This window comes from the organism of the source record quoted next, unplaced genomic scaffold, assembly GCF_019419815.1.
Source record: "Pyrus x bretschneideri cultivar Hongxiangsu unplaced genomic scaffold, Pyrus_bretschneideri_v1 Contig8, whole genome shotgun sequence".
NCBI lineage: Eukaryota > Viridiplantae > Streptophyta > Magnoliopsida > Rosales > Rosaceae > Pyrus > Pyrus x bretschneideri.
The window spans coordinates 6,651,199-6,678,282 of record NW_025999820.1 but is presented as its reverse complement, the minus strand read 5'-3'; the positions used below and the strand labels follow the sequence as shown (position 1 = coordinate 6,678,282).

The window sequence follows — 27,084 nt, the reverse complement described above, 5'->3', positions numbered from 1 at the left end:
TGTTTGCCTCTAGGTAGGCTTTTGTGTACCTGTTTGACTTCTTAGCCCTGGAATGATATTCCTAGTTTCCAACAATAAAAAAAAAAAAAGCAACGAAAATAAAATAAAATGGGTTAAAGGCCAAAACTGCTTGAGACCGTATCAAACCAGTTACTTTACAGTTCAACTAAAAGATTTTCGTTAACAAAACTAATGTTGTAATTGTGGTATGAAAAAAGAAAAAGTTTTTTTTTTAGTTAAAATGGTCTTCAGATTGCATAACTCCTCATTTTAATCTTTGAGATTTAAAATCGACAGAGTAATCTTTGAGATTCTCCACCATCAATCATTTTTGTCCTTCTATGAAAAATCTTTATTAAATTGAATTTCACCGGTTCAAGAGAAATAGTTGATTTGACAGAAATACCCTTACTTTAATAAGATTTCTCACACAATGATCAAAATAATTGATGATGACTCATCTAAGAACCACTTCTATCGATTTTAAATCTCAGAGAACAACATGAAAAGTTATGTCAATCTCAAGGATAATTTTGGATAAAAAATGAAAAGAAAAATATTGCGATTCTTTGACGATGATCCATCTTATCGTCGAGATTGGTATATTTGTAGAGAGAGAGAGAGAGAGACAGAGAGAGAGACAGAGAGAGATGAATCCTTATTACAAAAGAAGATTAACATTCATGTCAACATACAAAGCATACCAACAGTTACAGTGACATACATTTTACTGCCCCCAGCTCCGTCGATAAATTTTCTTTCATTTTAAAGGATGAACAAAGAAAATGCAATCTGCAAACAAATATTACAACCCCACTTGCATATCGAGCATTGGTAAATACCTCAATTGGCACTTTGGTGGTACCAAACAAAAGCTACATGCACCGGGGGAAAATCGTTTGCCCCACATAACCACCAGCCATAGCACGTTTTACATTAGACTCAAACATCTTCGGGTTGTCTCTCAACACCGCTGCTGCATCATGATTTAGTGGATCTTCATAGTTTGGTTCCTGGAAACAAAACCAAAGAGAAAAATAAGCATTCGTATAGCAGATGGCAACGAATTGCAAAGGACCATCGAAACAATCATTAGTACCGTGAAAAGATGATACAATCCATAAATGACAGTGTTTATGTTGAGGACAGGTTTCCAATCTTCTCGTAGGATGTTGAGGCAGACATTACCTTCCAAGTCAATATTAGGATGGTAGACCTGGGAGGGTTTGTACCATGTACGAGACAATGTAGTATATAAGCAATCAAATAGAAGAGAAGAAACAAATACAGTTAAACAAGAATCGGTGAAATATATATGATGTGCAGGTCTACCTTGGTCTTACACTTGACTTTTGGTGCCTCATGTGGATAGATAGGCGCCACTTGGAAAGTAAACGAAAACGTACCTCCTCTGTAATAACAAATGGAAAAGAATGTAGTTAATTGATCGTTATGCTAATTTTATAGGACATCTTAAGACAACATATATACTTGTTTTCCAGAACAAAAACAATATATAATTTTCTTTTAGAAGTAACAAAAATATTGAAACCTTCAACACCAATGCTTGTATTCGTGTTGACTTCACTGCATAGTCAATGCAAACAATGGCTGCAGGACATTCACAATGTTGAAACAATATATGATTGTTCACCTGAGCAACAACAATATTGAATGTTTTCGGTGTTGACTTCATAGTCAATGCAGTGTCTTACAATTGAAAATCCCCCAACTACATCTAAATTTATAGACAAATTTGGAACGAGCAAGTATCTACATGTGTTTGTGTGAATGGAAAACGAAAGAACTCAGCTTCTCTGACAAAGGAGAGGTGTCTAAAATTAGTATGTGCAGCTGTGGCAAAAGCTTTTATGCGAACAATCTTTTACACACATAAAGTTGAAGAACTTCTTACGAGTAATATCCTTCATCTGGACGAATTGTAACCTCAAAGTTCATCAGGTCATCCTTGCCATTAGGAAATGAAATGCTACAAGTTTTTGCGAGATTCAGCTCAGATATATCTGCATCAGATACCACAAAAATGTTTTTTTTTTTAAATAAATGGTGGCCACATTTCGAAAAACAACACAACTCCAAAACACAATTTAGCAATGAACCAGTTTAAATCCCTTTATCCTTTAACAAAATTAAAACAGATTTAAATAATGATTGTAATCAAGAATGCTAGAAAATTCAATTGACATTCATTTGCTGAAACTTTGTACTCAGCATGAAATTATCTCAACTTCAAATGTCTACCTGACTTGAAAAAAGATGAAACCCTAAACATTCCAGGGTAAATAATTTGCTAAAGAAGTTATGTTTTAAAATTGATTTTTGAATTGACTTAAAGCACCTCCAGCCAGAAAACTCTATAAATAAGTTATACAGCGTCACTATGGACCAAGAACGATGTCCTATTTCACCATTCATAAGCACTATGGGCTAGAGAATATAATGCCAGCTAAGACATCAACCAAGAAAAATTCAAACCATCTAACAGATTTGATCCATGCTGCTTGACAATCAACAAAATGCTTGACATTAAAAAATCATTCATCTCTCATATTTCAATTAATTTGTGGAATTAGAACATCAAAGGCATTTAAAAACTAGAAGAATATGTAGAAGTTTCAATCACAAATAACTGGTGATACTCCATTTGCAATTGGACAGAAGGAATACCTCTATGAAGACGCAATTCCCCAGCAGATTGCTTCTTCACAGGTGACGCTCCATTCGCATTTTCAGCAAGTTCTCTTTGCTTCTCCTTTACTTTGAATAGCCTAATCATATCTCCTGACAAAGTGAAAAAGAACACAATGATCCTAAAAATCCTAAAGCGATTATACATTTGTGCTACATACAACAATTGTGCTGGTCTACAAGCACAGGATGAATCAATCAAGATGCGAGAGGCATGCCAAGCAGATTGATACACTGAAATTTCATGTAGAAAGCTGGAAATAACCAAATAAACATCAAATTTAGTACACACCAACCAATAAAAGCATAATCAAGAAACCATTCTATTCACGGGCGACCAGTCCTTCAATTATTCTTCGTTTCTTCTGTTTTCGTTTTAATCTTTTCATCTTTCTGGAACCTTTCGGGTTAAAATGCTATACAACTGTCGGTTCATTGGCAGCTTAATACTCAAAATCATTAAACTAAATCTGATATTTTCAAACAAATTACAAATTTACAATCACACGTTGATCGCTAAAACAATAATCTCAAAGTAATAAAACACTTGCAAATTACTCCTTTTTAAAGTACCCCTTTCAAATTAACACCACTTCTCTACAAAGATCAAATAAACAAGCATCATAAATTGCTAAATCGGAAACAAACAAAAAAAATCAAATCTTGCACAAAAGGAACAACCAACAACTTAAAACCCAATAAAACCCAAAAATTAACAGACACAATCATCAACCAATCAGATTCAAAACCCAAGAAATTTCTAAACTTTAAGCACCTGATGATCGGATTTCCTGGAAAATCTAGCAAAGCGAAAGAAAGAAACTTGCCGACATATACATACACCTATATATACAAACACACAGAAAGTGTATTATTGGGATGCATAGATGCTGACCTGGTAAGAAGAAGCTGCAGAGAAGACGACTTTGTGGATGAGTGGGAAAGTACGGAGAGAGAGAGAAGGGGGGCGGGGGGCAGATTTGGGATGGGACGATGTCGTTTAGGGGTTTTGTGGGGAGGTTTGGATGATTGGTCTCTCTGGGGTCTACGCTGCTACAGATGACAGAGTATTATTCGCGTCTCGCTTTATTTCCACGCCCTCTCTTTTTCTTCACAACATGGAGAAACGAAAATGTTTGAAACTCAACCCTTTTTTTGTTGAAACTCAACTTTGACCCACTGAGCCACCTCTCGTGATTTGATTAATACATGATTATTTGTTTATCTTTTTATCAAAGATAATTGTTTTCCTCTTTACTTATTATTTTCCGTAAAATTTAAAAAGCTATTTTTTGGTCCAAACATAAAGAAAGGGGTGTATTTACTATTTAGTACTACAGTCTAGTGATATTCTTCATCTGTAAGTGAAAGGTCTTAAGTATGATTCGTCAATGACGAATTTGAATCACATTATTATGGTTAGTCCAGTGTGAGGTTAAGTCCACTCCCCTACCTCCTTACTACAAATAATATCTTCTTTTTGAAAAAAAAAAAAAAAAAAAAAAAAAAAAGGGTGTACACACTTCGGTTTGTTTAAAATCAAAATCATAACCGAACCATAAAGACTTAAAACTGATGTAATTAATCGATTCACCAATGTTGCAGTTTGATTTTTGGTTTAACATGTATCTACTATTAAATAACAAATTCATTTGGAAAAAAAAAAAAAAAATTCAGAGCTATGTAGAAATAAATACTAGAATATTTTGTAAATCCTTTTATTTATAAAAAAAAAAATAATCACCAAACTGTCAACCTCAAAACTTAATTTGACAGTCTCATAACTTCAAAATACTTAATCTCATACATGGACTAAAAGTCTTAAACTTATAATCTCATAACTTCAATATGTTACATATATTATTTATTATTTTATATATTTCATTATAAGCAATTTGGTCCGTTAATCCACGGTTTGTAAAAACAAAAACAGTATATAATAAACCGTGTATTTCAAAACGGTTTTATAAAGAATGGACAAAAAGAAAAAAAAAGACCAATCCAAACGATTTGATTTGGTTGGTTTCTTGAGCTTTCAGCTTGTTTTGTCCACCTATTATTCTTAAAGTATAACTTTGAATTAATAGCGTAATATCACTTCATTAACAAAAATTTCCATAAAGTACGAAGGCCCAATAGAGAGATGAACGATAGCCCAGACTATGAATTGGTTTTAAAATGGTGTATTGGTCACACCAATTACGCGGTGCTGGAGACCAGACTTTGATTCCCAGTGATGATTTTCAAGGGGTTTGCGCATCCATTAGCTTGGTAAGCACCAATCTACATTCAAGTTTCAAACTTTTTTCCTTAATGCGCTTAACCCTAATTTTTCTTGGAAGCTAGGAAATGACCTCTCCACGGGGTTTAATGGCTTTGAGATGATGGGTTATTGCTTTATGTAGTTAACGGTATGTTTCAGGCTACGTTGCGTGGACATTGCGAAATCCTAGCACGCTTCAAACACGCTTCAGATACGGTTTGGACACGGTTAAGATAGGATTAAGATACGGTCAATACACGGTTAAGACACGTTCATTACATATGAATTATATATATATATATATATATATATATATATATATCACTTATCTAGGTATGTATATAGACACATTGACACATATATGATGTATATTTCCTTGGGTCCAATTATTAACTCTCCTTCATGTTAGACACAATAAACTTGGAGAAACTAATGAACCTGCAATCTATAGGATTAACGATGACCTGGTAATGTCTTTACACTCTGTCTATGTGTGTGTGTATATATATACATGTACATTTGCTGAAGTTATGATTTAATTATAAGTAGCAGGAATTATCTGAAACCGTTTAGTTATTTATATTTGCAGGAGTATTATATTGAGATATGAGTGATCTCAAAAGAGCTAGGAACCATACGTATGTCGCAAATGGTGTCCGAGTGCAGTTCTCCGTGATTAGCCCTGATGTGATAATAACTCTAGAGACAGATACTGTCCATTGCTTGTCGTGGGAGGTTGTTACGGTGCTCAACTGCTAATATAGGGAAACATCTTAAGATTTCAGAAGTTGTCCAAAATTCTAAGGATGTGCCATTTGTGTCTTTCCCTGTTACGGAGCTTCGTTTACCACACAAGTCTCTTTGCTCTCTCCCTCTCCTGTGATCTTATTTGTCGACAATTCTGCAGATGGCTGGTTTTTTTTATCTTCAGCATTTTCTTCATGTACTACAAGTAAATTGCCTATACAACGCACGAGACAACTTTCCATGACGCAGATCCTCAGTTTTCCTGTTAAGATTTGTTGAGGGACTTCAGATAGTTACGTTGAAGATAGGTATGGCATCATTTGACACTAGTAATATAACTACAACTTGGCGTTATCCCAAATGCTGTTTTCACTTGGTCGTTTGTTTGCCAGTGCAAAAAATGGATCAGCATCCACAATGTAGGTGTACCGATTCACTTATTGGATGAAAGTCGCGTCGAGTTTCACGAGCATTATGTCACATCGATTTTCTTCTTTTTTCTGTTAGGTCCATTTCTTCAACTCATTAATTTCTCACATCGTGTTTGCGTGTGCTACGTAGTCAAAGCTTACCAAAAAACTTATAACTTTGTTTTCAATGTGATGTTTAAGACAAAATGTTAGTCTTCATCGCGAAGTGATTAAAAATTCTTGGTCATTCATCTTTAAATTTGTATTAAGAGTGGAGGTTAAAAAGATGTGTTTTTAATGTTTAATCTCATCTTTGACATTAAATTTAAGAGTAGGTAACTATGAATTCTTGGTCACCAAGGTACCGTTTGGTACGTGGGACGAGACGGAACAGAGTGGGATAAGGCATTCCGTCCCACGTTTGGTGCGCCTAAAACGCGTGGAACGAGCTGTTCCACGGAACGAGTTTTGAGTGAATTTTCGTTCCACCTCACCCCCCTGGAACGACTCGTTCCACATCCGTGGAACACAAAATTATAACCTCTCCATCTCCTTCTTCTTCCTCCTTGTTTCCATCCGAGGGCATCTTTGCTCTCACTCCGTTCCATTCCGTCCTGTCCCGTCCCGTCCCATTCCGTTTCGTCCCGTCCCGTCTGCATACCAAACGATACCCAAAAGAACGGATCTCTGAGTTCAAGATATATATGCCAGACTTTTAGAATTTTAGCATTCATTTTGATTTCGATTTTGGAATTTTCAAAAAAATTCATAACGTACATATGTTAAAATTCACTCAAAATTTTGAATCTAATTTTTTTTTTTTTTTGAACAAATGGTATTATCTATACTAAGAGGGAGGAGGTGGGTTAAGCCTCACAATGGGCTGGCAATAATGTGGGTCGAATTCACCTTGGGCGAGAATCGAACCTAAAAATTCTCACTTATTAGTGAAGAGGAATAATACTAGAACGTAGTATTAAATGACAAATGTTGTTAGAATTGAAAATTTATACCGAAAGTCAAAAAAATGCTATCAGTCTGTCACATCCTTTCTTGAAGAAAACTCATACCTAATTAATGTAGATCATATGTCACTCAGTATTAGGGTCTAGTAGTATTCCTCTTCGCTTAGGTGAGAGGTTTTAGGTTCAAATCTCGTGGAAAGCGAATTCGATACCAAATTAGGTTGCCAATTGTATGGTTTAGCCGAACTCCCTCTCTCCCTAGTGTAAAAATATCGATGTACTAAAAAAATATTTAATGTAAATCATATGTACTTCAACATAAATTTAGTCAATGTGATTAGTAACCCCAATATATTTCAAATTTTGAAAATACATCCAAATTTTCTAAATCCGGAAATTGATTATGTGGATTTTTTATTTAACTTGGACCTAATTTTTGAACAAACGATTTTACATTGGACTAATTATTTATTGAAAGAAAGGGTTAATTATATTAACACCCCCTCATGTTCATTATGTTTTCACAAAACTCCCTCATGATGGAGACGTAACACTAACGCCCTTTAAGGTCCTAATTTACTTTCACATAACCCCTTTAGGACAAATTTGCCCTCATTATTAATTATACTTTTAAAAAAATGAAAAATCCTTTGAATAAATAAATTAAAATCTTACATTAAACAATAAAGAAAAAATAAAATATCTTTCTTCCTCTACCATGGACTCGGATCTTCTCTGGAAATTGGCATAAAAAAGTCCAAGGTTTCCAAAGACAACTTGCATTTTGTGAGGAAGATTCTTGGGAATTCGGCGGTTCTCATTTATTTTATTTTATTTTATTTATGGTGGAGAATGAGGCCAAACTTGTGGAGAGGCTGATTGATCAAAAAACCGAGACGAAGGAATAGCTTCTTGTGAAGACGGCTAGGAGGAGGTGAAGCATGTTAAGAATTTCTATTATGTTGTGGTGAATGTGGTGGGGATGTGACACACCCCGACCCGGAATGTCCACTTAGACTCCGAATCAAGTTGTGCTAGTCGACACCTGGAGGGTGACGAAGCCATAAAGTGTAGTGTAGTGGAAAATGATGTGAATAAATTTAAACATAAAAGTGCATAATCAAAAGAGTGTGCGGGTGAACGGGATTGAACTCATTTCACACGTGATGTCAGAGCATGAGACAATATAGTAAATAGGATAAGGGTTATACCACTAATGATAACCATCTCCTGAGATTTTCCAAAATCCTCATTTACACGAAAGCACAACTACTAAACCTAGAGGGACGAAAAGTAAAGTTGAGTGGGTCAAGAAAACAACATTTGTAAGAAAACCTTTATTTTCAAACATAGTAACCCCTCGCTGTAAAACAAGTATAGTTTATGTAAAACATACTACGTAAGTATGTAACAAAAGTACAACAACAATGTAACTAGAAATATGCCAAGTCATGATAATCAAATGCCGCAGTAATATAATCATGTGATAATCAAGTATAGCTAAGTGCTCATCCCTTTAAGCTGACACACGAGTTCGTACAGATAATTTCTGACACAAACAGAACTAGGTGTAATCAATACGCTCTAGTACTATGATCACGTGAAGGCTGGTGCAGAAGCACGTCACATACGAGTCACAATTGTCTAATGCAAATTGTACGACAGGATTGGCACCTAACTTGGATCCAAGGTGAGCGAACGGTGCGAATGTGAACATACACGTAAAGGACTGGCCCTAGCCCTCGGGTGAGTACTAACACCGGTGCAGCAAGATGAGCATGTACATATATGTATGAATGTCATGACAGCAATATCCCAACCATATAGCAGCATTTATCACACTTAATATCACAATAACGATACTTGGCAATATAAGCGTAAAAGTGAAGTAAATACGCATTAATGGAAACTATAATTATATATAGGTATAAAAACAAACTGCCCTCTCACAGATACGTAGTTGAAACAAAGCCTCCGAGCCTTGCTTGACCCCATACGTCCTCGGGATACGTTTCCCCTATAAGTGAATTACTAATTAACTTAGTTTAATAACACATAAACGGAAACTTAAATAAAACCTCCATAGATTGCTCAAACATAGGGTTTGAATATACGAAATCGATCTACTCGACGTCACGGACCTACACAAATTTTTAGAATAATTTTTGGACACTGCACGTGCTGGCCAAGGCACGGCCAATTGCGTCGACCACGCGTAGGCAGAGCTGACGGAGGCCTAACGGCCATTAGGAATATTTCGTTAAAAGGTAATAGAAGTTAACGGCGTTACCTGACGTCATTAGAATATTCCGTCAAAATTGATGGAATATTCCGTTGTCTTCTCCAACGGTCTTTGGCCGATCGCCGCCGTCTTAACTTGTCGGAATCTGGAAATTTTCACCTGTTTATGGGTAAAATTTCAAACATTCATATCTTCTTAATTTCTCAACCATTTTTCACAAAATTTATATGGAAATGAAGCTTATGAAGAGTAGAATCACGTTATACCTTTTTTAGTCCAAAAAGTGGATGGAGGTGGCCTGAAAAAGCCTCGAAAGGTGCGGCTAAAACTAGGACTTCTCAAAACCTTGTATTTCGAGGTTGATTAATCACCAAACCTTCACTAAATACCTCGAGGAGTTGTAAGAAAGCTTCCCTGACCTTCAAAACTCCTCGACTCGGCTTGAAAATGTCGATCCAGAACTTACCGAGTCGGAGCCTCTGAGTTGATAAGTCAAAGCTCAACCAAATCAAGATCTGGTTACACTGGTTGTGATCATGGGGTTGAAAGGAGTTCAAAAGTGTAGGTTACAAGTCACGTTTGTAGGGTTTGGACGTCGTTAGAGAGAGTTGTAGAGAGAAGGTAAGAGAGACCTTCGGGGAAAGAGAGAGAGAGAGAAAAATAGTGCTCTCTGATTGGGTGATGGGTTTGATGGTGATGATCTGATTGTTTGCTTTCAAAGAGGGAAAGCAATTGGTTGGTGAAGGAGAAAAGTAGGGAAAAAGAATGGTGGTGAGGGATTGGTGGAAAATCAAATTGAATAATTTGATTGGTTGATTATGAGGGGATCATATTGACTTTTAGGGATTGGATGGATTTTGAATTTCAGATTTTGTACAATTTTAAATGTACAAAATCAGCCTCTTTGACAGTGTTTTTGACACTGTAAATTTGTACACGCGTGTACAAAATTACCCGTGATTAACGTACTTTAACAGAGCGTAACTTTTTCATTACAGATCCGATTCAAGTCTAACACGCGCTCACGCACTAGTAGCGACGAGTACTAATTTAGCACAAAACCAGGAAAATGAACAGAAAATCGAAAGCCACATCCATGCCAGATTCTACTTTTTTGTCCAAAAAGGGTAAAATCTTCAACTCACACCAACGGAAAAAAAATCACAGTGAAAAATAGGGACATGTCATCACAGGAGGCCGTAAACCCTATTTTTAAAAAGGTTTTTATTTTTATTTTTTAAAGTAATTAAAAATGAGGGCAAATTTGTCTTTAAGAAAATATTTTAAGGTGAAGTCAGCCTAAACGGGTTTTGTGTAGGGATGGCAATTTAACCTATCAAAATCGATCACTACAAGTAACTGATCTGAATGGTTCGGTTTCGGGCATAAAATTTTAGGTATTTTACGGTTACATGCAACTGTCAGGTAAATTTTTTTGGTTTCAGGTTCGGTTATGGTTTTTGGGGTATCCGCCTAAACCCATACCCAAAACCGAACTATTTCATCTATGAATAAAAAAATATATAAATATTTATTATATGGAAAGGGGTTGTTAATAATCATGCCTTAATAAATATGAAATTAATTATTTACTTTTATATCGTTAATAATAGGAATTATATGCTTATAATTTTCAAGAGTGTAGATGTTTTCTTAGTAATATAAATTTTTAATATTACTTATTAGATGCAATGTATCAATTGTATTAATAATAACAATTTATTTAATATCGTTTTTCTATAATATTCTTTATTTAGTTAATAATATAAATAAATATAAATATCATAATGGGGAAAACCGTTCCCCGATCAAAAATCCATCACCAGACGGGTTCGGTTATGGGGAAAATAAATGGGTTCGGGTAATGGGGACGGCACATCCGAACCTAATTTGTCCCATTGCCATCCCTAGTTATGTGAAAGTGAATTAGAACCTTAGAGGGTGTTAGTGTTATTTTTCAAACATGAGGAGGTTTTGTGAAAACATGATAAATCTGAGGGGTGTTAGTGTAATTAATCCTTAAAAGAAATTGAAAGTTATGAGATTTTTCTTTGTTAAAGAAAATAAAAAAATCATAGTTTTGTCAATCCTCATGGGAATCATGCTTGAGAAACTAGGAAAGTGCTAAGACCATTTCCAATTGAAAGAGTTAAACATAGCCCAGTCCAAAATTATAGCCTTACAAAAATTAAATTTTAAATAATCAGTGTCAGGCCATACTTATATACCATCTCCAACCGAAGGGGCTAAGCATAGCCTCCTCAATAATTTATTAGTTTTTTTAAGTTTATATTTTAAATTTATTAGTTACTTTAATTTAATTAACTCTAGATGTTTTCAGATATAGCCATTGAATTTGAATCAATAATTGCAAGTAATGAGCTATGCCCAAGAAAAGGGCTAAGAGGAGGGTTAAATTTGTACAGCCTGATGCCTCTTTGGCCAAATAATGGTCTGGTGGGTGCCATAAAATTATAGCCTAGTTATAGGTTGAAGATGAGTTTTTTAGAAAATCAAGCTATTTTTTAATTTTTAAACCTTTAACTCTCTTATTTGAAGATGACCTAATGGGATGCACCGCCCCTCTCAATATAACGTGGGACACTTTGGAGTCTTGGAGACTGGATTTTTAAAATTACAGGTGGCTAATAAGTAACTTTTAGAAGGTCAAAGTTTACAAACAAATTACTGCAAAAATTACACAAACTGAATTTAAACAAGACCAACAAATCCTTCAACGCTTGTAATTCAAGTAGTTAAAACTTAACATATTTATTTTGCATCCAAGATTTTATGTTCGAATCTCTGTTTTATCCACTCCCACTTTGTGTAAATACAATGAAAACTTAAAGGTTCTTCCACAGGGCATAATCAATGGACAACCCCAAGTGAATATTTTTGTACTGCCCTTGTTGGTCTCGAGGGACAGAAGAGGTTAGGTTAGCTAACAGATAATTATCAATTTAAGGACGAAAAAAAACATCAAATCTCATAGACGATATTTGGTGGGCTAGATGTGATAGGTTGTGATCAATTAAAATAGACTTGGATACAGTTCGTTATTTGTTGTGTTAAATGTGAGATAGACATGATTGAATATGATGGATTATGAGTCTATAATAGAGTGTGTTATGAAACATATACTCATACATAAATTACAAATCTTTATCAATCTAATCATATCTTTAAGACCCAATCTTATTAATCTATCGAACGAACCTGTACTTTATTGGAGGTGGATTGTCTGCCCTCCCATTTTCATACTCTCCCCATACCTTCCTGTTTGTGTAGTCATGGTTAAACCACGTCAACATTTTATATTCTTATTACTTTTTGTTTTATTATTTTTATAAAAAAATTAATATATAATATTAACGTGATTTAACCGTGATCACATATCACAGAAAAACATAAAGAGAGTATAAAAATAGAAGAGCATACAATCCACCTCCTACTTTATTATAGTTGGAGAACTTGCATGTCTGAGTCAGTTTAGTTGGTTGTCCCCTTAACTCTTCAAATCTTTGGCTCTTTGATAATTTCTGCTAGTAAAATAAAAATATTTTGATTTGATATGATTTGATTTGCCAACAAGCTTTAGAGTCAAAACTGAAACAAGTTAAAAGCCAAAAAGCTGCCGGGAAACGAGTAAAACCAAACAACTTGGGGGCAGATTGTCTGCTTGGATGCCATTTTCGTACACTCATATTTTATGCGATCACAGTTATCTTATGTTAACATTTTATATTAATTTTTTTATAGAAATAATAAGATAAAAAGTAATAGGAATAGAAAATATTGACGTGGCTTAATCGTGATCGCACAAATAAGATGGAAATGACACCCAAACAGGAAGCAAACAATCTGCCTCCAAACAACTTAATGCGTGTGAATTCTCCGAGCCCGTTCGTCAGCAGCAGACGCCAAACGGACCAATTTTGTAAGTTCTGGCCATTTAAATTTTGTACAAATTCAAAAAATTAATTTATTTATTTTCCCTTTCTTTTGGGTGTCCAAAATTCAAAGAATCTGTTATAATTAGATAAATGATAAATACGATTCCAATTCCACGTTGTTTGGTACGTGGAAACGCACAGGAAATTCAACCTGTAAAAGAGGCGTGACTAATATGATGTCAATTTTGTAATTAATAGGGTGTCGTACCAATGTGTATCTTTTCTTCCGCTTTTTGAATTCTTCTTTTCTAAATTAGAGTAATTTGAAATATTGTGTCTTAAAAAAATTGGATGTTAATTGTGTAGATGCTTTAGACCAAAACAATTAACATTGTGTAGATACGGGCTATAAGAAGAATTTATATGTAACTGTGATGACAAGGTGATGTATTTCAAATCAATTACGTATGTCATGTGAGCAAATTCAAACACGCAACAACACATTGATAGAATTGCATGTGAATTTCTCCTATGGAGTCGATCTTGGTTGCATGTAAAATTTTCTTCGTGGTGTCGGATAGTAACTAGTTGATCAAAATATTGTGTCCACACTCTTTAAACTGAATTTGAATTCCACTCGTTATATCTAGAGTAGTTTAAAATACCGCTTTAGAAAGAATAATAAAAAAAAAAAAACATTCGAATTGGCATGCAGCCTAGGAATTCCACCCAACCCAAAATCCTATCTCCTTGACACGTTGTCCTCGTATCGTCTATTGGTTGGTTGGTTCTCTATGCTGCTCTCACCACTTCACCTCCCTCCTCACTCTCATTCACATACTTTTCTCTCTCTAAACTGCAACTCTTTTCATTTTCTATCTCTAGAATTCCAAAATAGGGATGTGAGCTTGCATGTTGCAATGTGTCACTGACCTGATTTGGACCCCTCGTGACTCACCACGTTCCCCATATAACACTGTAAATCCATCCCCACATTACTGCAATTTCAGAGCAAAAAGCAACAATCTTTGAGCAAATTCGATAGAATTTCAAAGAATTTCAAGAAAAAAAAAAATGAGCTGCATGAATCTGAGTTCATGGGTCCAATTCCAGACCTGCTCAATGTTGAATCAAGCAGGCAGATCCAGATCCTCCCAATCCTTCCACCTCCTCCACCCCCTCAAAACCACCATACCCATATCCTCCCCCGCCCCACACCACCGTCGACGCACCTCCCCTTTCGCCGTCTCCGCCGTCCTCACCAAGCAAGAGACCCTCACAGAGGAATTCGACGAAGAGTCCCCGAAACCCACCTTCAATTTTAAGTCCTACATGCTCCAGAGGGCGGAATCCGTCAACCAGGCCTTGGACGCCGCCGTCTCCCTCCGTGACCCGATTACGATCCACGAGGCGATGCGGTATTCGCTTCTGGCCGGCGGCAAGCGGGTCCGACCAGTCCTCTGCCTCGCCGCGTGCGAGCTCGTTGGTGGGTCGGAATCCATGGCCATGCCGGCGGCCTGCGCCGTTGAGATGATCCATACCATGTCGCTGATCCACGACGACTTGCCATGTATGGACAACGACGACCTCCGCCGCGGAAAACCCACCAACCATAAGGTGTTCGGCGAGGACGTCGCGGTCTTGGCCGGCGACTCTCTCTTGGCCTTCGCATTCGAGCACATCTCCCTGTCTACTGTCGGCGTGTCGCCGGCCCGAATCATCAGGGCAGTCGGGGAATTGGCCAAGTCAATTGGGTCCGAAGGGCTCGTGGCCGGGCAAGTGGTGGATATAAACTCAGAGGGGTTGTCCGATGTGGGACTCGAACAGCTCGAATACATCCACCTGCACAAGACGGCGGCGCTGCTGGAGTGCTCGGTGGTTCTGGGGTCGATTCTGGGAGGTGGGTCGGATTCCGAAATCGAAAAGCTGAGGACTTTCGCTCGGTACATTGGATTGTTGTTTCAGGTCGTCGATGACATCCTCGACGTGACCAAATCTTCCAAGGAATTGGGGAAAACGGCAGGGAAGGACTTGGTGGCTGATAAGGTGACTTATCCGAAGCTGTTGGGGATCGAGAAGTCGAGAGAGTTTGCAGAGAAACTGAACAAAGACGCCAAGGAACAGCTCGCCGGTTTCGATCCCGAAAAGGCGGCCCCCTTGATTGCTCTGGCGAACTACATTGCTTACAGGCAAAACTAAAGACACCCCTTTGTTGTACTGTTAAATTTAATGTTTGTTCGTGGGAATTTAGAATGTCTGATCCGCATGTTTGTGTTGCAGAACTGGGTAAGAGTAGACACAGAGTTGGGTCAAATATACACATTTTTTCTTCTCCTTGTTCAGTCCGTGTCTTTACATTTGATTTAAGTGAAATTAATTTGTTTAGCTTTTGGCATGCCTTTAATTTCCTTTTTACAAATCGATAAGATAGTCTACACAATTTATCTAACTTCGGAGAGGGGATGGTTTGAACCGGGACGCAGACCTAGTGGACATCACTTTGTCTTCGTCTCCCGACTTGCGACCACCATCGTCTCCTCCCAAACCTTCCAATAGCGACCACCCCATCACTGCCGTAGAGATTGTCGAACACCACCATCGTCTAAGGCCAACGCCTGCAAATCGAAATCGACCACTAGTTCACCATCATCTCATCTCCTCCCAAATTAAGGTAACGTTCTAACCCATTAACTCTCTGCATTGAGTTCAATTCAGTACGAATGCCAATTCTTTAATCTTCTAAGTTAAGGGTTTGCAGAAATCGGTTGAAATTTTGTATGTGTAGTTACTGATGGTTATTTTGTGGTGGAAGATGCAGTGGGGATTATAACAATTAACAGGAGGTTGGTCCTGTTGTATCTTTCAGAGTTATGTTAATTGTGATTCGGATTTTTGGCAACTAAACAGCTTGTAGAAATCACTTTTGTAAAATACTAAAATTGAAAAATAAAAACTTGGACCAGTAGGAACCTGCCCGTTTCAAACGGATTGGGTTAGGTTCAGGTCTCTTTTGAGAATATCATGATCCGTCCAACCTTGCCTCGTTTCATTTTCAAACGGGTCATGTACCATTCCTCTAAATGTGGACCCGGCCCAGCCGTGCCCACCCCTAAGTGGACCCAGCCCGGCCCGTGTCAGCCCCTAATTTAGGCGGTGGGAGAGAGTAGGGTTTCAGATTAGAAGTGAAGTGATGGTTTTCTTTTGCACATTTAGTGAACGGTTAAGATTTAACTCATTAGAATATGCGGTTGAGATTTAATTAATCTCACTAAAAATGGGGCTAAATACATTTGACAATTTTGTGTCAAAAAAAAATGGTGAGACACGAAAAAAATATATTATTTCATTTATTTGTATTAGGAAGTGTAGAGTACTCATAAGTCTTACCTATTGGATTCAAATAAATAGATAAAAACTACAACTTTTACCAAGATGGATGTTTAGCGAGGTGGTAACTTGGCATTAAGTTGTTTTGTAGTATGTTTTTAATTTTTTTTTTTTTCTTTTTTCTATTAGAGCAAGTCCATCCCCATCACAATTGCCCGAGCAATTGGGCATTGAATATTCTAAAACCCAAAAATCCCTCTCCACCATAGCCCAATTAGTCGGGCCACACATAGGCCCAACAAAATCAGACCAAGCAATCAGGTAGGGATTGCCCATGTGAGCTCCTGAGTTTATTTGACGGCAGGTTGACGTCAGTACTTTATATATTTTTTTGCATCAAGCGCGTAAAAGAGAAAAAAATCTTTAAAATTATCTTTTTACTGTTGGGCTCACATGGCACAATATGGATTTCTGAATTGAAAGAAAAAAAAATAATAATAATGAAAATGACTTGAAAAATTTTTGTTTTAATAAAAAAAACCATGTTATAAGTTTTATTTAATGATTAGTATAATGCCCATATTAAAGTAGTCCAACTAAAAATGGCCCAACTATAATAAATTATGATTTGTCTATTTTACCACTAACTTTTTAGGTTGAGTTTCAGATTTTCGTTATTATTGGAGTTCATCGTTGTTTTGCAGACCTTATTCTTTTTCTTTAAAACAAAAATATAGATCCTCATGCTATTTAATTTATATTTTGTATTATTTTCCTTGAAATGTGATCGTCGTTATTATTCATAGTGTATTCGAGATACTGTTTTTCAATTTTTCTTCGTTAGTGGAATTCATCGTTTGTTTCTCCAGAAAATAAATTTGAGATCTGCCTGCTATTCAATAATAACGACTGGTCACTGTTTCTAGATTGTAAAAATAAATTGTTTATGGAATTTAAGTTACTGTTTCTCAATTAAGTTACTGTTTCTGGAATCTAAGTCACTGTTTCTTAAATGTAAGCTAGAAAAGAAATAGTGAAATTCACTGTATTGAATTCAAAGCAAAATGAGCATCATGTTTCTTAAATATAATCAACTGATGCATGAAAGAAAAGAAGTAATCAAAGGTTAAAGCATAGACCCTTTTTGAATCTAAGTCATTGCTTATAAAATTTAAGTCACTATTTATGGAATTTAATTCACTATTTTTTGGATTTTGATTCTTTTCTTTCCAAGTACAATGTTTGTTTGTGCACAAACAAAACAAACACTATATCTGATTTTTTTTTTTTTCAAGAAACAATGTTATGTTTTGTGTTCTCCAAAAACGGTTTGATTTTTTTCCAGACACTTTTTCGCCGGTTTCTACCATTAAACTTCTTTGAACTTGTTTTGGCGGCTCTATTTTCTAGCCAACCTTTTGGCCCTTTCAGATTCTGTGGGATCCACGAGCCCTCTGGCCTAGCCCTCAGTTGGAGAGGGTTTTCAAGCTATTTTCGGCCTTCTGGAGTCTGGACCCTTCAGTTGGAGATGGCCTTAGAGATCCTTAAATCGTGTCTGTTTATCATATATTGTGCGGTCAATTTTCGTCAAGTACTATTTATATTTACTTTTAAATAAAAATATTAAAATAATTTTTAATTACACGATATACGATGAAGGATACAATTTGAAAATCCTGGAAAGAGGATCCTCATTCACCTGACATTGGTTCCCACTTTTGCCCTTTTGGTCTTTGGAGGCAGATTGTTTGACCTCTTGTTTGGATATCTTTCTCATCCCCTCCTATTTCGTACGGTCACGGTTAAGCCACGTCAACATTTTATATTAATTTTTTTTATAAAAATAATAAGATAAAAAACAATAGGAATATAAAATGTTGACGTGGCTTAATCGTCATCCCACAAATAAAATGAGATGGGAAGAGCATCCAAACAGTCTGCCCTTCTTGGTCTTTTCCTTCAACTTCGTGGAACCATAGCATTAAATTATGCAGCACACTCCTTGCTGATTAACGAAAGGGAAATTGTGCTTAGCGCCTTGCCGCTTTCCCAATTTCCTCTCACTTTCCTTTTCCCATTTCATCTTCTTCTTTGCATTATTCTGCACCATTGACTTGTGGGTTTTGCAAAGACTCAGTCTTCGGTTCGTCGTGTTGGATTTTGCTTGTGTTTGGGAATCTTGAACTTTCTGGAGGGTGTGGGGATTTGTAGTGAGAGAGCAAAGCTACAAAGTTCATATTTTTTTTCTTTGCATTTAAGCTGAATTTCAGGTGAGAAAAATCCATCAAGTTTTATACTTTGTGCAGAAATCTCATCTGGGTTTTTACTTTTGCTTTACCTAGTGAAATATTTAGCTCTTGGGTTGCTTAGGATCTAGCCAAATTCCAAGTCTTTGTGGTTACTTTTGTAGTTCTTCAACTTACTCATAGATTGTATTCGATTCAATTTCGAGTATTTGGCTGCTTGGATCATAGTTAGGTGTTGGGAATTTCTGATTATCTGAACCCAAATGATGGGAGGAAAATCCAGTAAAAACCTTGAAACTACTACCAACTCCCAGGACAGCGCCGATTTGAGCTCCTATGAGGCGGCTTGTAAGCTCGATCCAGCCTTGCAATCGTTTGATGTCAATCTCCAGCAGCGCACAAGCCGTGTCATTCACTCGCTTTCAGCCGGGTTGGATTTTCGGTCCCTATCCCTTGACTCGCTCAAGGAGGTTACCGATTGCTTGCTTGACATGAACCAGGAAGTGGTCAAGGTGATTCTAGAATGCAAGAAGGATATATGGAAAAGTAAAGAAATGTTCTCTCTTGTGGAGGAATACTTTGAGAACAGTCTTCAAACGTTGGATTTTTGTACTTCCCTCGAGCAATGTCTTAAGCGTGCGCTCAATACCCAGCTGATAATTCAAGCTGCAGTTAGGCAGTTTGAGGAAGAAGTAGGTGCTGGGGCAGATGGGAACGGGTGTGCAAGAACCTTAAAAGAATTGAGGGCGTTTAAGGTGGCTGGGGATCCTTTCACGGACGAGTTCTTTATACTGTTTCAGGCAGTTTACAAGAACCAGGCATCCATGTTTGAGAAACTGCAACTTCGTAAGAGAAAACTTGATAAGAAGTTCAAATCAATGAAAGCTTGGAGGAGGCTGTCAAATGTTATTTTCGTTGCTACATTTGTCTCTGTATTGGTTTTCTCTGTAGTGGCAGCTGCCATTGCTGCACCACCACTTGTAACGGCCTTGGCAGGGGCATTCGCTGTCCCAATAGGTTCAGTTGGAAAATGGTGTAATATGCTTTGGAATAACTACGAGAGAGGACTGAAGGAGCAGAGGGAGATAATCAGCTCAATGCAGATTGGAACGTTCGTTACAATGAAGGACCTGGATAGCATCCGGGTGCTTGTTGACAAATTTGAAATTGGGATTGAGTCACTGTTGCACAATGCTGATTTTGCTATTAGAGAAGAGGGGTTGGCTGTGAAGCTAGTGATGGATGAGATCAAGAAAAAGCTTGATGTGTTTGTGGAAACCATTGATAATCTAAGCCAGCATGCTGATAAGTGTAGCCGGGATATAAGGAAGGCAAGGACAGTGATTTTGCAGAGAATAATTGGGCATCCCAACAAATGAAAGACCCTGTCGTTATGTGTTTCTGATCACTGTTCTCTTCCTGGCGGTCTACTAGTGAAATGTATGCACCCTGCTAAAGCTAATTCTTCACCTTGGGTCACATGAATTCGATTTGGCATTCCTTAAAGGCAAATGGTAGAGTCTATATTTTTATTTATTTATTTATATCTTTCGGGTTGAAGGATTACTTACCGACTATTTCATCTGTTTTCTTATTGCAAAACGTACTAGAACTTGATAGATTTTACTTAGCTGCTAAATGCTGAACATTTGGATTTGATGGCTACTAAGGGATCTCTTTTAAGACCGATTAATATAGTTTGTGCGTGCACGCACTGTGCCGCCCTCTCACAAGAGTGGTTTTCTTCACCATTGTGTAGTTGATGTTGATCCCACCACAAGCTTGTGCAAGGGAGGTGCCATGTGCGTGGCATGTGCAAGAAATTCTTTCGTCTCTGGAATGTCTGCAAGGATTAGAACTAATTGGAATTTGGAGCTCTCTTTCTTCACTTTGAATAGGTTATATGGATACGCAAAATGAGATGAGTTTAATAATAGTTATATATCTTGATTCTCTATCATATAGGTAGAGATAAAGATCGTTCATCTTCAGTCTGATATATATTGGACGGCCTAATGAATCCAACGGCTGAAGAGTTTTTGCATGATGAAGGGGCTAGGTATTGAAGTTACACTTGGTTTTATTAGTCAATAAGCTGAGAAAGCATGCATTGTTGATTGGCAGAAATGATTTTGCTTCGTTTGATTATATCGGTTTATCTGTGGAATTTTTGGGGACATATTAATCTCTAGTTTTCGACTGTTACACGATTAATTGATTTAAGAACTTCAAAAAAAGAACGGATTTCTTTAAGTGCCATCTTCGAAACATGTTGAGATGATATATGTTTAAGCGTCCGAAGGTAAAATATGAGCACGAGGCGAGTCACATATTTGCCGATGATTGCACGTAGTAGAAGTATTTTTCCTAGGCCTTGTACTCAATGGAGTGGATCATGAGATATTAGTAATTAGTCAAAAATTGTGGTTAACATTGTATACAGTTATATGTGGTCTAACGCATCTGTCTATCATGAAAACAATAGTTTTGTAGTTCATCTGTTTAGATCAATAGTGGTAGCAGTATTGTTAAAACGGATGGTTATGGAAACAGAGGCCTACTTGAAACGCAAAAGTTACTGAATATTGACCTTGTCAAGTGATTTCCGCGCGCTTATTTTCTGTCTCTACACCTTTCTATTTATTTTTGGTCTTTGAACTAAACGAATTAAAGCATATTCAAACGGCATGAATAGATCGGGGTGTGCGGAAGCGAAAATATGTGTGCAAAAATCCTTTTCATTATTATCTGTCACAACTTAAATTTACAAATTGCTAGAACTGGACTCGAACTTTTTACTTTCAAAGAACAAGAATTAACAAAGGAGTGCGGAAAAAGAAAAAATGTGTGGGGAACTCATTTGCGATTGTATATCGCTAACTGTTTCCGTAACCTCCCATGCGAAACACTAACGAACGACTCCTCCTATGCGCAGTTTCCGTAACCTCCATGGATTTCTGAAGCACCTTGCAGCTTTCACCGGCATCCGCCATCACCAATATCGAAAACTTCCATCAAATGCATCCATTTCCTCAACCGAATCTAACCCCACAAACCCAACAATCCAATTCCCAGAAATAACACAAAAAACCAGCACAAATCCACTCCAAAGCAACGGCCTTTGGACCCGAAGACTTACATGCGAGAAACAGACGCAAACATGTACAGAATCCTCAAATATTCGACATGGGATTCCGCTAAAGAACAACGGCAGAGCCTTCACATAAGATGGGATTCTTACACTGTGAGCCAGGTGCTCAAAACCCACTCTCCGTTGGAAAGGTCGTGGCTTTTTATTTATTTTTTTTTCAACCGGGTTGCTGGGTTTAAAGGGTTTAAGCACGACCAGTTCACCTACACGACAATGCTGGACATTTTCGGAGAAGCCGGGAGGGTTTCATCAATGTCCCCTGTTTTCAAGCAAATGCAGGAAAAGGGGGTCAAAATTGATGCGGTTACTTACACTCCTCTGATGCATTGGCTTTCGAATGCCGGCGACGTCGATGGGGCTGTGCAGACTTGGGAGGAGATGAAAGCTCAGTGATATCCTCCCACTGTTGTTTCTTGCACTGCTTATGTGAAGATTTTGTTTGGTGATAAAAGAGTGAAGGAGGCTACTGATGTTTACAGGGAAATGACTCAATGTGGATGTTCTCCAACTTGTCATACTTGCACTGTGTTAATGGACTACCTAATTGGTTCTGGTGAGTAGCATCGGCCTTCGCATATGTACTGCACTCTATGTGTTTGTTGTAATGTCTGAATGGGGTGATTGTTTGATAATTTTTTCTTGAAAGTTACCAGTTTGTGCATACGGTTATACTGGTTGTTTACGCACGGTGTGTGTTTGTTAAAGGAAGATGAGATTTTTCGTGCTATGATATGAAGTTGTTTCCACATTGTGATTGCTTGCATTACCCCACTTTTAATAGGATGATGTGAAATTACATTTGTTTTCGTAGTCGTATTTAGAAAAGATATCATATTTGTGTAACTTGCATATTAATAGTTTCATAAATGGACTCATCATGCTATGATTTCTATGCATATATGCACTTTTGGTGGGATGCACAGGGACTCATCTTTGCGATGTTCCTCTCCCTCCTCCCCAAAATATCGATAAAGTTATTGAATTTGTTATGTGTTTCAGGGAAATGCAAAGAGGCACTTGACATTTTCGGTAAAATGCCAGACGCTGGAGTACAACCTGATAAAGCGGCTTGCAATATTTAATTCAGAAATTGGGCAAAGCAGGAGACACATGAACAATGAACCATGTCCTTTGGTTTATGAAAGAAAATCGCCTTACCCTTCGTTACCCTGTATTTCTAGAGGCTGTTAGAACTTTCAAAATTGCTGGCGAGAGTGATTCCTTCCTCAGGCAAGTTCATCCTCACTTTTCTGTCGACTCTGGCAATCAGGAGGAAAGTGAGTTTAGGCCAACTGCTGCTGATGCTCTTGTGACAATTGATGAAGGGCTTGTATTGATTCTTTTGAAAAAAGAAAATCTCGTTGCCATAGACCACTTGCTTGCTGGAAATGGAGATAAGAATATTCAATTGGATTGTGCTATCATCCAACCATCATTGAGGTAAATTGTGAACATTGCAGACTTGATGGTGCTTTATTGGCTTTCGAATATGGTGTGAAAATGGGCATAATCCTTGAGAGAAATACATATCTGGCTTTGGTATGAGCTTTGATCAGATCAAAGTCATTTCTAAAAGTGGTGGAGATTGTTGCAGAGATGATTAGGGCTGGATGTTCTCTTGGAATATACTTAATTGCACTTCTGATACATAGGCTCGGGCGTGCTAGAAGGACACCTTGTGCTGCAATATTTGTTGCCTTATGATCACAAGTACACTGCAACTTACACTGCATTGATTGGGGCTTACTTCTCTGCTGGGAGTGCTGATAAAGGGCTTCAAAATTTTGAAGCGATGCGAGGGAAAGGATTTCGTCCCTTTTTGGGCACATACAATGTGCTGTTAACTGGTCTCCGAAAGTGCAGTAGAGTTCATGAAGCTGAAATGAATAGGAAGGAAAAGAAGAGTCTGCAGGCAGATGGTGAGTTTCAGAATGCTGTCCCGATCGACCAAAAGATTTGTGATTTTCTGTTTGCTGGGGATCTTGTGTCTTGATGACAATTGGGCAAACGAGATTCCCTAATTGGTCTCGCGATTGCAAAACAATGTGTCGCTGCTTGAGAGAATATGTCGTAGATACGGAAGCACTTCTCCTGTCAACGCAATGGCTGTGTATACGATTAAGGCAAGAGTTGATCGAATATCCAGACTCTGGAAGTTATGTGGTTGACACACTTTTAAGTTGTCTTGATGGACAATTAGACTTGTATGTCGGGGAAGGTTTAAGGCCATGTTAAACATACTTTTATCTATCTATTGACATGATTAATGATATGCACAGTGGAATTGCAACTTTTCTGATACTATTCTGGTCCAGTTTTGCCTTGAATTAACGGGACGATTAAGAAGTAAGTGGCTATTTACCATAGTGGTGTAAAAGGTGTTAAGCCTGATAGGATTTTTACCACCTGCAAAAGTAGGGATAAAAACACGAAAATACTTGGAAGAGTACAAGTAATTGTAGTATAGATGACTCTAGTAATTGTTCTCCTTCAGGATTGAATGAATAATTTATGTCAAATTAAATCTTAATTAATTATTTAAAATAAAGTTTGAGAAAAAGGTGATTTTGTGATTTAAAATAATAAAAACGAATTTAATAGAAAATAATTAAATAAAGTGACAAAACAAAGTAAACTAAAAGAAAACGGTTTTTGAAATAAATTGTAAAAGGTTAGGGTTCTGCCATCACCTTAATAATCATATGTAGTTCTTCCAATTACTTATGAATTACACAAGCATATTTGAAGTTTAGGTTTTCCTAATATATGCCTACTTGGACCCCCAACATAGAGTGTATATCAAATGTGCAATTCGTCTGTGGTATTCATATCAAAACTAAACATGCATGACTCATTAAGTTTTGTGAAACCTTTTGAAAAACCATGCAACCCTTAAAACGTGGTATTCATACTAAGTGAACTTGCACATATTAACTACAAAAAGCCTTCGTCAATTTCAAGGACCGACCTCTGACCAAAATTGCATCAGATTACTTTTCTAAACATCCTAATGGTGGCCAATCATCAAGACAATTAGACAGAATAAATTGGTGATTAATAATTCAAAACTTGCATGCATAATATCATAAGCAAATTGAAAAGAAACTGCATATTTTTTCTAAGGCTTGTGGCGTCGTCCTAGCAAACGAAAATTAGTTACAAACAATTATAAACAAAATATATTATAAAAATAAGGATAGAAAACACCTTGAAAATAAAAATTAGTGTGTTCTCCAAAGCTATGCGTTCTTCCCCTCTCTCTGTCTCCACCCTTTTACCTAATGGCTAAATATCTTTATTTATATTACTACAAAATAAAATCATAATGGCACATTTATGTAACCGTAATGAAAATTGGAGGAATTGAATTGAGGAGGAGTTGGAATGAGGAGAAATCAAAATCGGATTCCTTTTGAAGTTGTTTACTTAAATGTTCTGGAATCGGAATATAAATGACACTAATTCCATAAAGCTGTTTACTAATTTAGCAGAATCGGAATATAAACCAGTATGATTACTAAAATCCCCTTGTTCCAAATCAAATATTTTATGTACTTTTTTAATAAAATTTCATATAATATATAATAGTAAGAAAAAAAATTAGATTGCTTTTTTTATTTCATAGACACACTAAAATGCATTTTTTTAAAAAAAAATTAAGTATTTACTTTAATATTTAAATTTTCTCGCTCAAATTGTAGTTTCTTCTCTTCACATATGCATGGAGTTGTGCATAATGTGAATGAAGGCACAATAGGAAGGAAAAATGCATTCCTAATTCCTTCACCCTCCTGGATTTCAAATACCTGATCTATTCAGGGAATCCCACTCCAATTTCAGGAATTGCATTCCTTGTTTTGGGTGGGGTCCATTGCACTATTGATTCCCTAATATTTAGTAAATACCAACTGTAATCGAAATTCAATTCCATTTTTTTATTCCCATTGCCCTTATGTAAACGCGCTATAAAAGGTCTTAGAATAAAACTAGAAAACATAATAAAATACTAAAACAGAAAATAAAATATTTCCTATTTGAATTAAAATTCGGACTATAGAGAAAATCCATCTTTTGACCAACCAAATCAACTCCAATTTGGTCCTCTCTTTTAAAGCTTAAGTCATCCCCTACAAATCATTAGAATGAATCTTCTCAAAATATGCCATATTAAACTTCAAAATACCCAAAACGTCCAAAAACGTCAATCTGGGAAAGTTACGCGCTGGACCTTTATTTCATTTGCACGGTCAAACGGCTTGGTAGAAAAATTGGAATTTTGCTACAATCATCTTGAAAGACTCACGAATCTCCTTCAATTAGAATCACTCCAAAATTTGTCCATTTGATTACTTTATGCTCAAGTGAAGTCGAATATCCTACATTAAAAATATAATTCAAAGTATCAAAATTCACACAAAATAACTAATAAATTAATACTAAGAATATGGTCAAATATATAGTATAAAATCGACTCATCAAAGTCCTTGCATGATGGGGTGGGTTTGAACTGCGTCGGTGGCTAATTTAACATCTAATATAACAAAATCTATCATTTGACCAAAAAAAAAAAAAAAGGGACGAATTAGAAAGATATTTGGTTTTCATGAGTATTCTTCTCTCTGACTATCTGCATTAAGGTTCCTCTATTGTTTTCGGACTATATTGGTTTGTGTGGCTATCGCTTCTCAAATTAATATGCATCTCGACATTCAGATTTGTCTCATTTTCTTGTTTTTTTCCCTAACTTCGTGGTGTTGTTCTACTTGTTTTGTATGTTTAGACCTTTACATTTGGCTATGAGGGTTGGGTTTTATGTCCCCCTCTATGTATCATTGTTGTTTTTGTTTCTAGAGGAGTAAGTTTATATCCCCCTTCTTTTTCATGTATTTTTTTTTCTTTGTTTTATGAGGGATAAGATTTAACACCTCCTAATAACTAGATATAACTTCATTTTTCGCTACCAATAAAATTGTCCTCGTACCATCTACGTTTTCTTTAAAAAAATGGAGATACTCTATATAACAATGGGGTATTAAGCAATAATGTGAACCATAGCAGTCTATTCCCATTATATCATTTCATTATTTTTGGTGAGTTAATACTTGATTAGCTATCAGATCAAAGCATA

General features: G+C 36.7%; 3 protein-coding genes and 1 pseudogene across 5 annotated transcripts; 3 read left to right on the top strand and 1 right to left on the bottom strand.

The window, feature by feature from the left end:
- Positions 1-637: 637 nt before the first annotated feature.
- Positions 638-3,789, bottom strand: LOC103967636 (NEDD8-conjugating enzyme Ubc12). Of its 2 annotated transcripts, none has more exons than XM_009380912.2 (6): positions 3,485-3,789; positions 2,689-2,802; positions 1,916-2,024; positions 1,333-1,411; positions 1,100-1,216; positions 638-1,013 (listed from the first exon to the last, which is right to left on the bottom strand). In XM_009380912.2, the coding sequence occupies exons 2-6, from the start codon at positions 2,795-2,797 to the stop codon at positions 876-878; spliced, it is 552 nt and encodes a 183-aa protein (XP_009379187.1). In that variant the 5' UTR covers positions 2,798-2,802; positions 3,485-3,789; the 3' UTR covers positions 638-875. The 2 variants fall into 2 exon arrangements, with proteins under 2 accessions (XP_009379187.1, XP_009379186.1); XM_009380911.3 differs by having other exon boundaries at positions 3,605-3,789.
- Positions 3,790-14,032: 10,243 nt separating this feature from the next.
- On the top strand, positions 14,033-15,617 carry LOC103967631 (geranylgeranyl pyrophosphate synthase, chloroplastic). Its single transcript, XM_009380907.3, has one exon. It carries the CDS (start codon positions 14,307-14,309, stop codon positions 15,429-15,431), a length of 1,125 nt encoding a protein of 374 aa, XP_009379182.1. The 5' UTR covers positions 14,033-14,306; the 3' UTR covers positions 15,432-15,617.
- Positions 15,618-18,548: 2,931 nt separating this feature from the next.
- Positions 18,549-21,339, top strand: LOC103967628 (UPF0496 protein At2g18630-like). 2 transcript variants are annotated; one of them, XM_048575501.1, is made up of 2 exons: positions 18,549-20,196; positions 20,771-21,339. In XM_048575501.1, exon 1 carries the CDS (start codon positions 19,069-19,071, stop codon positions 20,182-20,184), a length of 1,116 nt encoding a protein of 371 aa, XP_048431458.1. In that variant the 5' UTR covers positions 18,549-19,068; the 3' UTR covers positions 20,185-20,196; positions 20,771-21,339. The 2 variants fall into 2 exon arrangements, with proteins under 2 accessions (XP_048431458.1, XP_048431459.1); XM_048575502.1 differs by lacking the exon at positions 20,771-21,339 and adding an exon at positions 20,565-20,638.
- LOC125473121 lies at positions 20,771-24,257 on the top strand (annotated as a pseudogene).
- The last annotated feature ends 2,827 nt before the right edge of the window (positions 24,258-27,084 follow it).